The 18,369-nt window shown below is 36.8% G+C and overlaps 2 protein-coding genes across 5 annotated transcripts; both read right to left on the bottom strand.

The window, feature by feature from the left end:
- Positions 1-539: 539 nt before the first annotated feature.
- LOC127630088 (tripartite motif-containing protein 16-like) lies at positions 540-6,501 on the bottom strand. Of its 4 annotated transcripts, XM_052107512.1 has the most exons (8): positions 4,332-4,409; positions 4,156-4,233; positions 3,403-4,005; positions 3,170-3,265; positions 2,200-2,433; positions 1,898-2,051; positions 1,721-1,780; positions 540-1,611 (listed from the first exon to the last, which is right to left on the bottom strand). In XM_052107512.1, exons 3-8 carry the CDS (start codon positions 3,961-3,963, stop codon positions 1,067-1,069), a joined length of 1,650 nt encoding a protein of 549 aa, XP_051963472.1. In that variant the 5' UTR covers positions 3,964-4,005; positions 4,156-4,233; positions 4,332-4,409; the 3' UTR covers positions 540-1,066. The 4 variants fall into 4 exon arrangements, with proteins under 4 accessions (XP_051963472.1, XP_051963475.1, XP_051963473.1 ...); XM_052107515.1 differs by lacking the exons at positions 4,156-4,233; positions 4,332-4,409 and adding an exon at positions 6,176-6,501; XM_052107513.1 differs by having other exon boundaries at positions 3,403-4,233.
- A 998-nt stretch (positions 6,502-7,499) lies between these two features.
- Positions 7,500-18,360, bottom strand: LOC127630289 (solute carrier family 25 member 36-A-like). Its single transcript, XM_052107794.1, has 7 exons — positions 17,999-18,360; positions 13,412-13,576; positions 12,563-12,640; positions 11,042-11,142; positions 9,885-9,951; positions 9,117-9,406; positions 7,500-8,898 (listed from the first exon to the last, which is right to left on the bottom strand). The coding sequence occupies exons 1-7, from the start codon at positions 18,037-18,039 to the stop codon at positions 8,705-8,707; spliced, it is 936 nt and encodes a 311-aa protein (XP_051963754.1). The 5' UTR covers positions 18,040-18,360; the 3' UTR covers positions 7,500-8,704.
- Between the last annotated feature and the right edge of the window lie 9 nt (positions 18,361-18,369).

Below are 18,369 nucleotides of genomic sequence, written 5' to 3'. Positions count from 1 at the left end.
TGTTCACCCACACACATGATTTTAAAAGAAAGTTAATTTCCTCCAGAATACAGATGTGATCACTACTCATCTCTTTGATCTTTCATCTCAAAGCATTTTTTCTCAAGAGAGCATGATGAAATCAGAGACCTTCTCACTGTCCTCCAATGCCTCTTAATGGGCCTCTCAAAACAAGCATAGGCATTTTATAGCGCCAGTGTTTACAGTTTTCGAGAAAATTAACCTCTGCATAATAAGTTGGGATAGAAGAAAGTATTTTAACACTGAAAAAGTAACATACTTCAGGTTTAACTGCTACTAACATGATTCTGGATATCAGTGTGTTTTATATGCAATGGAAGAACATGAGGCCAAAAGCTAATGCGTACACATTGTGACTTGAACTGCATCGTGGATTTAAATGCGACTTCAAAATTTGATATTTTAGCACAACCAAGTTTTGTGCTACAAAAAGAAAATGTATCCTAGAACGTTGATGTTGAATTTCATATCCGCTACCAATGTCCTCTCATTAAAGGGGGTCTAAACCGGGTGTGTTTATGCACTGTTTGGGTTTCAAAACCCAATCATCTTTTATTCAAGCATACTAATAAATAAATTGATCAATTGTCACACATTATACATTTCTGCATATATATATACATGGTGAAATTATTTATTTTTCACATATCCCAGCTAAGCTGCATTCAGAGTGCAGGGTCAGCCATGATACAGCGCCCCTGGAGCAGATAGGGTTAAGGGCCTTGCTCAAGGGCCCAACAGTGGTGTCTTGGTGGTGTTGGGGCTTGAACCCCTGACCTTCTGGTCAGTAACCCAGAGCCTCAACCACTGAGCCACCACTGCCTCCCTAGTACAATTTTACTTTGATTTAATAAACATTTGACACATAAAATAAATGATTGAGTTTTATTTCCCCTTTACATTTCCACACTTTTAATCAAAGCGTCAGTAATAACATGCATATCTATATATATATATATATATATATATATATATATGTACATATTGATCAGGGAATATATAAGGCATTTCTTATGGTACTAGTTAGCAAAAAAATTTGTTTATATTATTGGTCTGTTTGAACTCCCCCTTTCTCTATGATTGTGATAGATGAACCCGCTCCAAACCCAAACGCAGGATAAAGAGGTTCAGTGAAAGTGGTCTGGACTCTGCACAGTAGAGTCATTGTGTCAGACACACTGTAGAAAGACAGAGTTCCTGCCCTGTGATCCAGATACACCCCTATTCTAGAGGAGCAGACAGCAGGGACACAGACATTTTCTGTATCATGTCTGAAATATATTTTCTGTAGAGAGCGTGTCAACTTCCAGGAATTTTTGTTGAAGCCAAGTCTACAGGCTTTACCTTTCCCTTTACGACCAATGCCTTTATAGCAAACTGCAATAGCCAATTCATTCCCGCTCCACTCAACCTCCCAATAACAACGGCCATGCAAAGCCTCTCTACACAGGATGCTATGAACACTATCAAATCGGTCTGGATGATCAGGACACTCCTGGGCTTCACATGTGTCTGATACTTTTTTGTTCCCTTCAGACAGTTTGAGGTTTCTGTGTGCAGTATTCGGATCCACGTGAATCTCACAGAAATCTGTTGGGGATGAATGGATATAAACACAATTAACTTAGTTTTTTGTTTACAATTGTCACATTGTAGCTGGATATAATAACTGTGTTGAAGAAACAATAGCTCAACTTACACTGCATAAATTCATTTGGAGTCTTGGGGTCTGGAGACTCTGCAGCATCCACATATGACACTAAAGAGACCGAAAGAAACCAAATTCCATGGTTAATTTTAAAGTGTAATCTTACATAGCATGAATGTCCCAAATCAACAAAAAATGACCCAAGATTAAATATAATAATATTCTGACCATCTTGAGATATTTTGGCTGTTTCCTTTTGACAAACATCCTCCAAAACCTTTCTGAAGGCTAAAACTGAAATGTCTTTAAAAGACAGATAAGGGTGCTGAGTGATGATGGGCAAGTCTTGAAACGTGGGTAAAACACACAGGGAATAAAGATTCTGAAATTAGATAAATATGTCAGATGTAATTTGTCAAGCAAAGAGGTCATTACCATTAAACAATAGACCAAGCACAGAGCATTGATGGATTATATGGAAGGTTTCCCCAAAATACTGTACTGTATAATTTTGAAAGGAGTCTCAGTACCTTCAGAAAATGGACCTGATTATCTGTAATTAAAAGTTTCTGTATCTCCTCATCTCTTTGTTTGAGTTCTGTCAGCTCCTGGTCCAGCTGTTTGTGAAGGTTCTCTGCTTGATATATGTCATTTTTCTCCTGAGATCTGATCAAATCTTTCATCTCAGAGCGTTTTATCTCAAGAGAGCAGATGAGCTCAGAGAAGACCTTCTCACAGTCCTCCAACGCCTCTTGTGCTGAGATCTGTTGAGAAATGGCGAATATAGCGGAACATGTTCTAGACGGAAACATAATGCTTATGTTTTTAACTTAAAGAACTTAGAGGGTGTTTTCGAGCGAGCATACTCTTTACACCGAGATGGAATGCATAAAAAGACAGCCAATATTTTTTTCCTTCTTTAAATTGGGGGCGCCGGAACGCCATCCTGGATTTTTACGGCCAATTTGAACCCCTGAAGTTAAGTCAATTACTCACAAAGTAATCCATTACAAATTAACAATTACTTCTCTAAATTTGTAATCAAATTACTTTACTGATTCCTTCAGAGAAAAAGATATCAAATTACTAATTACTTTACTTTTAAGTTACTTTCTAATCACTTTACGCTATATTTATTTATTTTTCTGCTCAACAAGTTAAAAATAATGTCTATATTTCTGCCTTGTCCATTGTCACACCCTTCTGCTGTCATAAAAACACAAACAGATAGAGATATTAAAATAATTCATATTTTAAAAGCATCATACATAAATAATATTATCAAACCCAAGAAATGTATTTAAAAGTAATTACCATAAGTGAAAGTCAGTATCTGTAAATGAATTACAAGAATAAAATAAAAAGTAATTACATTAACTAATTACTTGGTAATCAGATTACACTCAACACTACTCTATTTGCACATCCCAATGTGTGACCCATCAATGCCATAGGATGAATTTGTCTGAATTAGTCCAGTCCACACATATTGATACTCACATTAAAAGACTTCACCGCCTCACCGATTTCCTGTTGACCTCTCTCCCGCTCCTGGATCATCTTTTGACATTTCACCTTTTTTCTCTTTAAAACCTTCTGAGGATGTAAAAAAATATATTTGACTAAAAGTAAAAATAGACAAAAACATCTTTCCAGTCAGATCTGATGTATCAATCCAAATAAATTAAATGTATTTATAGATATAATCTAAAATATTTCAAAATAAATATGACCTTTTTCTTAGTGCATTCAGATTCCACAGATACCACATTGTGGCCTTTATGATTGTCAATCATGCACAAGTAACAAATGCACTGCCTGTCATCCTGACAGTAAATATCCAGAAGTCTTCCATGACTGAGACAAATGTTCTCTTGAAGGTGTGTGGAGGCTTTGATGAGTTTGTGCTTCATAAATGCAGGAGACTGATAGTGAATCTGCAGGTGAGTTTCACAGAAGGACGCCAAACACTGCAGACAGGACTTTACAGCACTGTTCTTCTCTATAGTGCAAACATCACACTCCACACAACATTCCTCTTGAGAACAGGGAGCAGTTTGTGTGGATATCTTCTTCAGCTTCTCCATCATCTCAGCTAAAACTGTGTTCTTTTTGAAGATCACTCTGCATTGGGGACAACATGGTGGGCCCTGATCCCTTTGGCCCCAGCAGTCAGTAATGCAGCTCATGCAGTAACTGTGTCCACATGAAATCACCACCAGGTCCTTCAGTGGATCCAAACAGACTGGACAGCTAAACTGCTCCTGATATTCACTTTCTGAAGATTCTGCCATTTGTTTTTTTTTTACAATCAGTTTAAAAGATTAACAGATTATCTGAAAAGAAAAACAAGTACCCTTAACTACAAGCATAGGTCCCATTCACTCATATTGCAAGGAAATATCAAGTTTGGAATGGCATTCTATGATACCACTCTATTCTACATAACAACAATGTAGCAGTCTAAAATATGACGTATACAGTACCGTATGCTGTAAACAGAACGTTAGTTGGTATTCCATTCCGACCTAAGTTTCGTTTCTCTAAAAACAAAAGGGTGTGTACTGAGAGAGAGAGAGAGAGACAGAGAGAGAGAGAGAGAGTAGTTGAGGAAGAGACTATATACAAATTAAAATTGTCGCATAACAGTTTACCAACTCACAGATCTGTATTTGGTCCACATTTCGTTCGTTTCTCACACACATAAGTCAGCGTTCTAAATTCCCTCTGTGTATACTGGGAGGACTTTTATTATGAAATGTTTTGTTGTACATGACGCTAGTTCCGCCATTCTTCAAGCGCGTGATTGAACGTAAGCGTATTCAGTCATAAAGTTATAAGTGATATATGCTCATCGCGTTGTTGTGCTTGTGTTACTGAAATGTACATTGTTCATGACTGTAATATGCATGTTATGTTCGCTGTTATTAACCCTTTCCTCGCCATGATGGCACACATATTATGTCAGTAACAAGTTGTTTACATTTATGTAAATAGACTTACGCTGATGTATATTTTATTCTGTTTATTTCAGAAAGACCACATTTAATGCCACCTTTGTGACCATACATGTCACAACAGCTGTACCATGCAATCCAAATTGGATCACTGTTGAGGCATCTGTCTAATGCTTTTTGCCACCATTTGCTCACATCTGTGCTAAATATCTCCTCTGTGATGCCAGCTGATGTGTAACGTGTAGTACAGCTGTACATTCGAAGCCTTTATATAAAAAGTTTAACATTTCTCTGACTTCTGTTATGCTATACAATGTATTTATTATATACATGTGTTGTTGCATTGTTAAAGTACCTGCATTTAATTACATTTGTAGTTGTGCATTTAACCTACCTCTAAACCTAACCCGGCAAATTTGAATCTTATGAGAATTTTACAGAACAACGTGGATTTACACAATAAATACATTGTATTGTATGTATTTTAATGTTGGTACATAATAGATAAAGACATCTAATACAAAGTGGGACCCCCCCCAAAGTATCCTAAAAATAGTCTATGCAGCTTGTGCGCTATTCCATGTCATCTAAAAGAAACATATGTGAATAAGCCACTGTGAACAACCTTCTCACATGATAGTGCTCATGAAGGGATAATGGAATAATGTGCACTGAAAAATAATTTACATTTTGGATTATTTCTCACCAAAACCAGTGTTTGAACAAAAGGGGATTAAAAGTGAAAGAACTCCCATTAGGCCAAACATTTTTTGGTGTTCCATCGAGAGTTGAATACTTAAAACTATATATATATTTTAAACGTATTGCCTGACACAATGCAACATTGTCCATTATCCATCCCTGTTTTCAAAAATAATCCAAATGAGACCTTTTCCATCTGAAAATTTGGAAAATCCTGTTGTGGTCTAGATGCTGACTGAATGACACTGGTAGACAAGGGCGCAGGTTTTAAAGTTGGTAGGGACATATTATCAGGCTAATATTCTAAATGTTGGTATTAAGAAAATGTGAGACATTTAGTCGTAATATAGGCAAAATAACATTATTTCTTAATATAGCACGTCTCATTTCCTATTTCTTTGCCTCACCATATTGAATATTATCCAGATTGTTTTGGTTAAGAACTGCCCAGTGGCTGCATGTTATGGAGGGGCAATGCCATATGCAATAATCTTGATTGATAATGTAGCAGCCATATGCAATGCGACAAACATAAGATTAATGTCTCAAAATCAAGTTCTATTGTTTTCAACAAGATTTACAGTACATATTAAAATTATATCATGAAGTGACATTCAGTAAAATGTATTAGTCAGCATTAAACTAATGAAAATCTAAATAAACGGTGGGCTAAAATAACTAGTTACATGTGCAAAGTGTCAAAGATAAAAATGATGGGGAGAATGGAGCATGGGACTCTCTCACAAATGCCACTATCGTCACAGAAACACACACATACCAGAAGCATATTTCTGCTCTTTACATCTTTATAAACTTTATTGATAAATGCATGAAAATGATAGCCTACCGCAAGTTAATCTGCGATTCATCACGAAATTCGATATATCCTGCAGCACAACTGCCTCTAGCATTCTTAAATTGGGATGGCAATCATTTCTTCGTCCAGTAAAACTTACGTTTTAAATCCTGCACGTTTATTCCACCTCAGTATCCGACAGCAAGTTGCTCAATTTCAAATGTGTCTTCCTCAAGCAGAATCCTCCATTGGGCCATATTATTATTATTTTATTATTTTTACTTAGACAGGAAACACAATTATGCTCGTTTAAATGTATTAATTTCAAGGATTGGACATAAAGATACAAAAAGAAATCCTGTATGATTGCCACAAAAATGATAAAAAATAAATAAATTAAAATCATCATGCAGTAATCACTAACGACCGCGATTGGTGCATTCTGAACAGCGCTGAGAAAAGTAACAGATTCCATGAAATACCGTTTATGCGCCGTTTCGACCAATGTCTGCTGTGGTTTTTGCTTGGTGACTTGCTATTGGCTGTTGTGTTTGCATAAGTAATGAGGTTTACCCTGCACAGACCGACCTTATTGCTTATGCCAATTTGGGGACTATTTGGGTTAGTTATTCATTAACGTTTAAAAGTAATAATTAAAACTATAGTTATTTTTCAAGTTCTGTTTAATATTAATCATGTCGTTTTGTTATGACAAGGGTTGCTTTTTTTAATTTACCGAGGGTGACAATGGTGTCCCTTGTTGAAGGCTATTTAAATCTATTTAAAAGTTAGTGTAAACAATATTGCCAGTGGTGGGAACATAAAGTGACATTATCAGGCCATTTCAATCTGGCTCTTGTTAACATAATAGTATTCTGCATGCAGGACACTTGTCTAAATATTGGTCGTGACATTTCTGATTTTCTGAAAGTTGGTCGGGACATGTCCCTGCCATCCCTACCTAAATCAACGCCTATGCCGGTAGAATGGGTCCACATATTTTTAATTTTTTTAACTGAAAAAAATTAGCTTCAGCATATTTCAAGCACTTACCAAAACCTATAATCTACCTTCAGAATAACTGGAGTATGATGGGACCGTCAAGCCCAAAAGGCACAGCTGCGTTCTGAAAATAAGGCCAATAAAACAACGACTGCCCATATTTATAAGTGGCTTTATGGACAAAGAAGCACAGTCACTTTTAAGCCATGACCCTAAAGTAACTGAGCCTATTTTTAGCCCCACCCTCTTTACTTTGCTCAGTCATGTCTCTAGTTCAGCACTGGTTTCTGTAGTTCAATATGGTCTAATAACAGATAGCCTCACCCCTTATAAAATACATCTGATTGATTTTACATTTAATTCTTGATGTGTAGGCTACAATCCAAAACACATGCATATTTCTTTTTTATACATGTTTATTTTGCCATATGATCAGCTGTTAAATATTTGTTCAAAATGCAACAAAATACCTGTAAGTTCATTTAACATTAACACCAAACTGACTGCAAACAAAACAAACACTGAAGAAAACACTATGCATGAAGAATCATAAACTTTGAGTTACAAAACTGCATCATAAAAAGAAAACATGAATTCTGACAACTTAAAAATGTCTCATATTTTAATTAAAGCATCTTTCTTTAATGCTTCTCTATGGCAAATACCAGCTGTAAAGCCGCCACAAATTCACAGTGAATGTGCAATCTTCTGATAACTTGTAAACATGTCACCAGTAATCTTTACGTGTTTGATATAAGAATAAACTATTTTTTGTGTGTGTGTGTGTGTGTGTTCAATGTGTGTGTGCTTGCGTTAGGTGGAAAATACATCATTCGAAAACGTATAATGGCCATCTTGCATAATACACTGTAATGGTTTTAATTATTACTCCCCTTTCTCATTAGTATTTTTGTTGCAGAGTAGATTCATTTATTTTTTGTGCTAACAACCTATATGGGTTACAATAATTGTTACATTCATGTGTTAAGGCTAAATATGGTCAGCAAACACACACACACACACATACAATATGTAGAGGAAATGAATGTAACTCCCAAATATGATATTCTGGTAGGAACACTAACTCGTACTGACCTTTTCGGTGATATTTTATCTTTTTTTGTCTCTTTTGCATAAACAGTCCAAGTACATGTGTGCGCAGTGTTCATGTATATGTTATGCATTTAACACCTGTCGAACCAGAAATATCTAGGATTCGGGGCCTCTGATTTTGCATTGCTTGGTATAACTGGGATCTGATTGGCATCTTTAGTCAATATCTTTTAAAAGCAGCATATTATTAAAGAATATATGATATGGGGGGGGCACAAGAATAAGAGGAAATATCTGAAAAGCATGAAATATAAAAGAGACAGCTTTTAACTTTGTCATGATCAATAAGTCGCCAGTGTTTTCTCAAGAGACCCTCACAGCACTTTTTTTTGTCATTACCCTTCTCCACTGTTTTGTTTTTTCTTTTAAATATCTCTTCGCATGCATATCTCTACAGTCCTGTCGTTAGTTTTTTTTGGTCCATGAGCACAGATTCATCCCAGGTCATAGGTGAGGGGTCAAAGGTCATCCATCAAGCAGGTAGACGACGAATTCGTAGGTGCACATCATGATGGCTGTATTGGGTATCTGTCTGACCAGATGTGTGGCGAGTCCTCTGTAAAGCGCTTGATAGCCTTCTTCTCTAAACACTAGGATGAGGCTCTGGAAGAACGAGCGATACTTGGTACCTTCTTCCCTCAGACGAGTGCGAATTACTTCTGCAGAAGCACAAAAAAACAGACACGCAAAACTGCTCAGTCTCAGTTTAACACATCGTTTAAAGTCAACATGAATTCAAAATGTACTATTTACTTCAATTGTATGAAAAAGGCTGTCATACTAACATTATTACTAACATTGTCCCTAACATCTCCTTTAATGTTAGGGAAAGGTATTCCGATAGGATGGGCATGATATGAATTGTATGCAGTCTCACCGTGTGGATAGGCTAAAGAGGTGGCACAGGTCTTGGAGGTGGCGGCTGCCAGCATCATGCCCACAAAGTCAGAGGCATCCTTCGATGCGTCTTCCTCCTCATCCATGCGTGTTGCCGCTTTGGCCTCCATCAGGCGCCGTTTGATGCTTTCATAGATCACAAAGTGGATCACAGTCTCTGAAATACCTGCGTAGGATGCAGACATGCCGCGGTAAAACCCGCGCAGTCCGTCCGCCTTATACACTCGCCGTACGCATTCAAATGCATTCATACGACGCTCTCCACGGTTCCTGCATGTAACAAAACATACTTTAGTGATTTAAATCCAATCCAATAAAGATCAAACATGGGCCCAAGATTAGCTTTAATGTGATTGTTCACCCAAAATTGGAAATTCTGTCATCATTTACTCTCAAATTTGGGTGTTCGAAACCAAATATTCATTTTTTGTTTTCTGCGGAACCCAAAAGAGCAGAATATTAGGCATCAGTCACTATTCACATTCATTGAATGGAAAAAAAGATGCAGAGAAAGTGAACGGTGATGGCCTTACATCTCTTTTTGTGATTCACAGTTTTGATCAAAATAAGGAGAACTCTATGACAGAATTTTCTTTTTTGGGTGAACTATCCCTTTAATATGTCCTGTGCTATTCATTCACGATCCCACAAGAAATCAGTCTTTAAGGATATTAATCACTGGTCCAAATCACATTAATAATACAACTGAGAAATCCATATGGTGCATTACATGTGTGTTAGCCTTTACCTGGCATCCAGTTGTAGGCGTGTCTTAATCAACCAAATTGGATTGGTTGCTGTGATGGCTGTGAACCCTGAAAGGTGGAGAAGAGGAAAGATTAGTTCTGACAGGCTAATGTGACATTCAGGGAATGTTTCACAGACTAAAGTGAAGAAAAATTATTTTATTATTAACTGCTAGATCAAGCTACCATACAACATTGCTACTATTCACACGAGTTAATCAAGTTAACATTTTCAGACTAAATCTCCAGCTAATTTCAGAGTTAACATTTTATGTATCCTAAATATACACGATAAAATATTTTACGTTTTTTTGTTGTTGCAGAATTTAGCAAAATTACAGCTTGATTGAAAATTACACCCAATAAAAATATTCTGATTTACCTTGAGTTTTATGTCATGTACATTTTTTCCAAAGATCACTCGTCTCATATTTCATTCTTGATACAAATACTTTTTATTGATTTAGTTAACAGGAACACCAACTTTGAAAAAAACTTTTTAGGGTGAAAATTGTTTGGTGGGACAGTCTTAATTTATAATAAAAATAAAAATAAAATAAAAAAAGGGAATAATGTCACTCTTTATATAGATTATTATAGTTTTATAAATGTAGTAAAAAATGCATTTTCATAGTTTAATACTAAATGTCTAGGTCTGGGACAAGGTTAAAAAAAGTAAAATCTACAAATAACAGGCATTTGAAAAGTATTAATAAATGATAAATGCCAGGTAAAAAGTTTCCAGAGTAATTTTAAGGGCCATCTACTTATATATATATATATATATATATATATATATATTGATTGACCATGAAGTTGAGGAAACACCCATACCCTTTTTCTGGCATTAGCCCAAGTGACAGGTAAGAAAAGATCAACACCCAGCCTTTGACACACACACACACACACACGCAGCACACAAGCACGCACACACACACACACACACACACACACACACACACACACACACACACACACACACACACACACACACACACACACACACACACACAAGCAAACTGCTAGGCCAGCTTAAGATGTGTTTTGTTCAGCAGCAATGTTAGCCAGCCTCTATCGGATCGTATTAGAAAAGAGCAAACAGGATGCAGTTGGATCAGGTGACCAGTGGGTCTCTATGGTCGAATATAAAGGAAGTTACCTGCAATCCCAGCAGAGGTCATGTGCACCTGTGTGGAGTCAGGCTCAAACACACAGTTCAGTCTTTCCTTTGTGGTGGAATATGCAGCAAAGTAGATGGCCCTAAAACGCAGTGTGACAAACATGAGAACCCATCAGTTGTGCTCCAAACCCAACCCTGCTGATCAAAAACATCCTAAGGTGGTTTTCTGGTCTTAGCTGGCCACCAAGCTGGTTAGGCGGCTTTTTCTTAGTATACTGCTAAGCTATGTCTCAACAATACATAAGCACACACTGGGTGAAAAGTCATGGCTATATTTAAAATTGAAGTATGTGAACGATAAATTTGATCATAATGTTGCTACTTACTGTTTGGAACAGCCTTTAGTTTGATAAACAATGATGTCTAGGTAGACAGCTCACTAGGATTTTTAACAGACCCAATCTGTCCTTTGCTTTTACGTAATGGCAAATGTACACATGCTTGGTGGAAACACTCTAAACTCGCTCAGCAGCTAATGTCAAGTTGTCACTTCTTGTCCGTTTAACACACTCACAATCACACTTTCTGTACATAATCTGCCCAACATCAGTTAGCCCCTCCAATTTCTTCCACCATCCCCTTTTGCAGTCACTTAAAAATCACTCTACAACAACAGGTGTTCCTTTAAATGAGATCATACTCTGATCAGAGTGTTGGTGCTAGACAGGCTGGTTTGAGTATTTCTGTAACCGTTGATCTCCTGGGATTTTTACACATAACAGTTTCTAGAATTTACCAAGAATGGTGCCAAAAACATCCAGTGAGTGGCAGTTCTGTGGACAGAAATGACTTGTTGATGAGAGAGATCAACAGAGAATGGCCAGACTGGTTTGAACTGACAGAGTCTATGGTAACTCAGATAACAGCTCTGTATAATTGTGGTGAGAAGAAAATATGCGGTGCGGGTTGGCGCTGTTTTGGCGGTACGAGGGGGACCTACAAAATATTAGGCAGGTGTTGTTGTGGCTGATCGGTGTAAATGTACAATTGTAAATATAAACATAGGAATAATGATAATTGAAAAAACAAACCATGACCTAAAGATAGTCTAACGCAAATCTCATAAATATTTGTACCGCCATTACAGTGATCGTCATGGACATAATTTGAGGTTCAATTTAATTTTTTAGAGTTTGGACATGGACTTTATTACCACCTGCTGGTGGTATCTCCAAACTGCAAATGCAGGAACTGAGTTTAGACTTTGAGCTGAGATAAGATGTGCTTTTGAAACATCTTAGCGCAATTACCTATTCCTCAGGAAAATAGCAAATTGCACTTTGTGCCACTTATTAAACATACAATACACCCACAGTTTGCGCGCATAAACACACAGAAAGCACAAACACTACCACGCATGCCCACTTGCACTGGCATGAAAATTGCACTTCGAATTTGCGCTTTCACAAAAATTGGATAAGATATTGCGCATGGCCGAAGCGCGTAGTGCTGCGCTTTACGCTCGCACAAAAATGGGTGGAAGGAAGGAGGAACACTCACCGTGAAGGAGCCACTCCGATTAGATTAGGCCCCAGGCCCCTGAATAAAGAGCGGGGCCCTTCCTTCTCAAGAATTAACCTGAGACAGATTCAGAGAAAGAAACACATCAAAAGAGATGCAATTATGATGTAATACGGTACATGTTATAATATGGTAATATTATAATAATATGAAATTAATGCTTTGTGTTTGGGGGTTGATTTCCTAAATAAGTGAATCTACCAAAAACCATCAAGAACATGTCCTGGTCATATTTTACTCCAAAGTCAAAAGACTGGTTCTACTGTAGACTATGGGTGGGTTGCACCAATATGGATTAAATTAAGCATTAGCTTTTAGAGCTAACTCAGGGTTTGTTGATCCGAGCTTAATTTTAAACTCTTTTTGCATTGTGACATTCATTTCATAATAATGAAGCACAAATTCTCAGGATCCTACTGTGAAAAATAATGTTGCTGTTATTTATATGTTATATGATATTTCAATTGTGTCCAGACAGACAGTCATTAATATGTTAAAGTAATGAAAATGTTATTTTATATAGCAAAAAGAAAACGTTTGCGTAACGCAAAAAATCTTGATAATTTATTTTAAACACCTTGTGTAAAGCACTGCAATTATTCATCAATAATGCCCCAAATGTTCTGTGTTTAATCATTTGAAACCTTAGCAAGACACACCTCTGAAAGACTTGTTCTAACAAAGACATTCAAATTCCAATATGATATGACATTTTGCATATGAGCACACTCTCTTTTCTTTAACAGGACATGCTAGATCAATGTTAATACACAAAATGCTTGTTACATAAGGTGCTGTAAAGGATTTAACTTTTATAAATGTACGCACCTGAGGCAGTCAAGGGGCCCCGGGATGGCCATGCGTGCCACACTGGCTCCATTCACTGTGCTCAGATGCACCTCAGAGATGTAGAACGATACTGAAGAAGACTGAAGCCTCGTCTTCACCACCTCTAATGGACAAGTCAAGATCGCACCAACTGTTCCTCCACATCTTTGTGAGAGAGCACAAAATAAATGATTGAACACTGAAAGTCAACTGATATAGTTTAATTTAAACTCCAGGGCCTGTTCCTTTCCATTTTTCTCTTTATCTTTCTGTCTTGCAGTAATGGAACAAAAAACATCTTCTGCAGTCATGAGGGCACGTTCAATTTTCTAGACCGGCTGAAACTTGCATAGCTTTCACATATTTACTTTTACTCAAATGAGTAAGATATACTAAGAAAGCCTCTCTGGAAAAAGTGACATATTTAAAATAATTTTCACCCCAAAATGAAAATTCTTGAAAATTCCCTCATTCTTTAATACATTAAAGGTGCGACATGTAACAATTTTCATGTAATATTCGCCTTATTTTTGCAGAAGTTTCAACGGCTTGTAACGCAACTTAAAAAATGAGCCATTCCCGGACATCCTAGGTTGCCTATTAAATCCTGTATGCTGATTTTAATGTGAAGGGAGCGGGTCGCTTTTGCCGGGAAAATTCAAAGGACTTGACGTTTATGCGCGCTCCCGAGAGCCTTGCCTCAGTGCTTGCACTGTTCAACAGTGACAACAAATTACAACACTAGATAATGTCATCTTAGAGATGGAATCCAGCAAACGTCCAGCTCCCAGCAAAACGCCGACTCCTACAAAAACTCTGAGTAAGCCAAAAAAACATTTATCTAATGAATCCAATCTAGCTTAGCGGGAACGTGATCGTGGTCGAGCGAAAACTAGAGTGAACATAACTAGTAACAAAACTAGTATATACAGAAAATATATACAATCTATTAATATAAAACAATAGCGCATGGATTTATCAAAATGACAATTGTGATGGAATCACATCAATAGTGAAATGTGTCAACATATTTATAATGTACAGTTTATTTTACAAACAGCTACTGTCATCAACCACCAAATTTATCTAACAGCTATTGATAAAGCTTGCTAGCTAGCTAATGCTGACATATGCTATCGTATAAATGCAGTTAATGTATCATGCAAAGAAAAGAGATTACTTAAAACTAGTCTCGTATAGTCAGAACTATATCCACACTTTGTTTTAGCCCTGTTCCAGCACTGGAGAGTCAAATATAATATACAAAGTATAATATTCAAAGTTTGTAGTAAAACAATCATAACTGTGTTATTTTAATTATGCTACCTCATCTGTCAGCATGATGCCGGTGTATCACGTTCAGTCTCTTTGTACGTTAAGACATTGTTTTGGTCGATGCTCACTCTCTCGCATCCCTATGGAGTGTGAGCACGGGCAACAGGTAGATGGCTGCAGTTCACTTAATGGCCACAGGTGTCACTAATAACAAGAGTTTCTGAATCTTACAAACTGAACCTTTAACTCTTTCCCCGCCAAACACGGAATTTTCCGTGTTTTATGAAAAAACCCTTCCCCGCCAAACACGGAATTTTCCGGGTTTCCGTGTTTTAGGTGTTATACGGTAAGGAAGACCCCTGCGCATGTTTTGAAAGAGTACGCAACTCTTTGATCAAAGAAACAGACTGCGATCATCTTAAACATGAAGAAGTGGAGTATTGAGAATCTCAAAATATCAGACATAAACGTGCCTTTTTATCAGCTTTTTGTCTGAAATGTTGTTTTTTGACAAAACTGACCTCTGTTCAAGTCGCAATAAAAAAAGAACAAATGAAGATAAAATAAAATTGTTTTTTTTGCCTAAAAGCAGAGGCTCAGATCTTTATTGTGATATATAGCATCTTCATATATTCATGGAAGAAAATATTCTGTGGGCCATTAAAGTTTAGCGAAAATCGTCAAAAACCCTGGCGGTGGCTGGCAACTTTTTTTTAAAAACGCTGGCGGGGAAAGAGTTAAACATCAATGTTAGCCTCTTATGTTGACAAACTTAAAATTTTTAGGTGAACTATCCCTTTAAATGGAATTCTGCTTGAATGTTGAGGTTTCAATTCAAAAGTTTGGTCTTACAAAGTGTGTCAGTCGTACTATGACCACTTATCTGAACAACACATGACTTTTGTTGAGCACCAAAACAGAGGCTGATTAAATTTCGACTCACTCGTGATGGCCAAGTTGCAATTTACTTCCTTGACAAAGTGTATCATACATTTGTACTCATCCCTGCGGATTTGGGCCAAACTCAGCAACCCAATCCACCCCTCATGTGCAGAGAACAACCCGATATCTGCATGAGGTGTGATGCATGTGACACAAATGGAATAACAAACAAATAAAATTACAGAATACAATATTACTCTAAAGTAAGAATAAAATGAGAATAAAATATACAACTATAATCATATAAATGCTCTTAAGTGTGTCTAAGGCACACAGTTATTAAAATAAAATTTAAATAGGTGCAATTTATATAAAAATGTATAAACTATTCCTTATGGAAAAGTACAGAATACATTTATCATGGTATTTAAATGGTACTTCAAAGAATGGTATTACCATTAGAGGGATACCGATATATTGGTTTTGCCAATAGTTGCTTTTTGGAACTATCATTATTGGCATAGTGTAAGACGGCATAACCAATAGTTCCAAAAAGCAACTATCAGCACCGATTAATCGGCAAAACCAATATATCGGTCTGCCTCATATATATATATATATATATATATATATATGATATTACGTTATTAAATGTATGAGGAAAATAAACCTTATATAATTGATAATAATACATTGTGTTGACATTTTCTTAATCTTTATTCTTATTTAAAAAATTTAAAAAAAACTAAGAAAGTTTATTTTTTTCCTCATTTTTTTGTTCCTCATCAATAAACCTCATCTGGTGAAACATACATATAAACTCTTAACCTGGTGAATACATAGGCTGTAAAAACACTTACATATAAAGCATTGAAAGTTAGCCTAGTAAGTCTATTTCATTTTAAAGTAAGAGTTCCCCATGTATTTCAGACTTGTTTTAAGTTGAAAGTCCACCAAATCTTAATTTATATATTATGTTACAATTGAGATTTTGGTGTCACAATACACTGCTTTTGGGATTTTATTCATTCTGGACTCTTGTAGACTCAATGAGCCCATTTACATGCACACCAATACGCCGATTACTCTCTAAAATCAGCTTACTTAAAACATCTGACAAGACATCGACGTTTACATGACATTTGAAATAATCGTGTTATTTTCTACATTTGACATCAAATTGAGGCATGCACTCAAAACATACGCACATTGGATAAGCCGGTAAGAACACCGGGTACGGTGTTTACATGGCACACAAAATCGGCGTAATGGGCAAAAATCGACCCGTGTCAATTGAGTTATTCATTAGCCGTTTATGGCATTAAAGCTGATAAAGAAAAGTGGTTTATTGTATTTACATGACCACACGTGTTGTCTGCTTATTAAGCATAATCGGTGTAATTCAAACTCATTGTCTGTGCTTTTCATAGTAAGTATTCATCACTCTATAAATTGATTTTAAAAGACTATCGGCTGATTAATCGATTATCAGCCTTTCCACGCTATCTGCAAAATCTACTATCGGTCGACCACTAATTAGCATGATTTATTTTTACATCAATACTGTGGCATTCTTTTGTAAGGCTTACTAACAACTTTTACTAACAACAGTGGGTAGATGGAACAAATTCTATATTTATGCAATTAAGTTTTTGATTAAAAAGGCAATTTGCTGATTGTAACATTTAGGCTGAAAGTTTAGTTTAGCAAATATTCAGAACGAATGAGAGTGGCAGCTCTTGTTCCTGTTTTAAACAATTTGCCAGTCTGATTGAGGGCAGATATTTAGAGCACAGGTTACAATCACTGTAGGAGGCACAATGGGCGCAGTGTACCAGTGCCAGGTGGAAAAGATCCAGTGAAAGATCAGTTACCAAAAACCACAGCCAAGATCCAAAAGAAGACCTGTGTGGTTAAAAGTTAACTACAATTCTTTTTTTAACACTGGATGTGCTCTGATTTAACTTTAGAATAAATATTTGTTGTTATTGTAATGTGTCCTTGTTTGTTTTTGTTTTTTCTGGAAACGGTTTCAGGAGTAAAAAAGCAATAACTAGAGAATTCTGTATATAGGCCAACAGACTTTGATATAAATATTAGGATGTTGATACTACATTATTTTATGATACCCTATATTAAATACCACTCTGCGTCATTACAATTTAAGTATGTGTGCATCAGTTGCATTTCTGTCTCAAAATCAATCTGCATGTGTCTGGTCTTGTATAACAGATTTTAAATTGAAGGTTGAGTTGAAAGTCACATCATATAACACACACACACACACACACACACACACACACACACACACACACACACACACACACACACACACACACACACACACACACACAGAGAGAGAGTGCATATATAGTCTATATGTATCACATATGCATACATAAACAATCTAAATTAGCAATGGTGACTTACCCTCCAGCAAACAGATGCACCAGTGTGTCTCTCTGGCTCATCTCGACTCATGCTCTCTGGGATCCAACAGGCTGTGCAGCAGTGTCCGTGTGGAGCTCATGCGGGCAGGTGTGAGATCAGCGGGCGCAGTCAGCCAGTCTATCCGACCTTAGTGCGTCTCAGCGCGGCTTCACCTCCGACAAACCCCCGAAGCTCGGTGCTCTGTAACCGCTTCCTCGACAGTTGGGCTAAAAGTGAGTTTTTTTGTGGTCAAAAACTGCCTACACATGTGGGTCAATATTCAACTGAAAGCTTATCGAGCGGAGGTAAAAAAAAAAAAAAAAAAAATGTGCACGTTTGCCCCGTGTGCAGATAACCTTCATGTACACATC

Source organism: Xyrauchen texanus, chromosome 36, assembly GCF_025860055.1.
Source record: "Xyrauchen texanus isolate HMW12.3.18 chromosome 36, RBS_HiC_50CHRs, whole genome shotgun sequence".
Lineage (NCBI taxonomy): Eukaryota > Metazoa > Chordata > Actinopteri > Cypriniformes > Catostomidae > Xyrauchen > Xyrauchen texanus.
The sequence above is the reverse complement of the archived record's forward strand: the minus strand, read 5'-3'. Positions and strand labels throughout refer to the sequence as shown.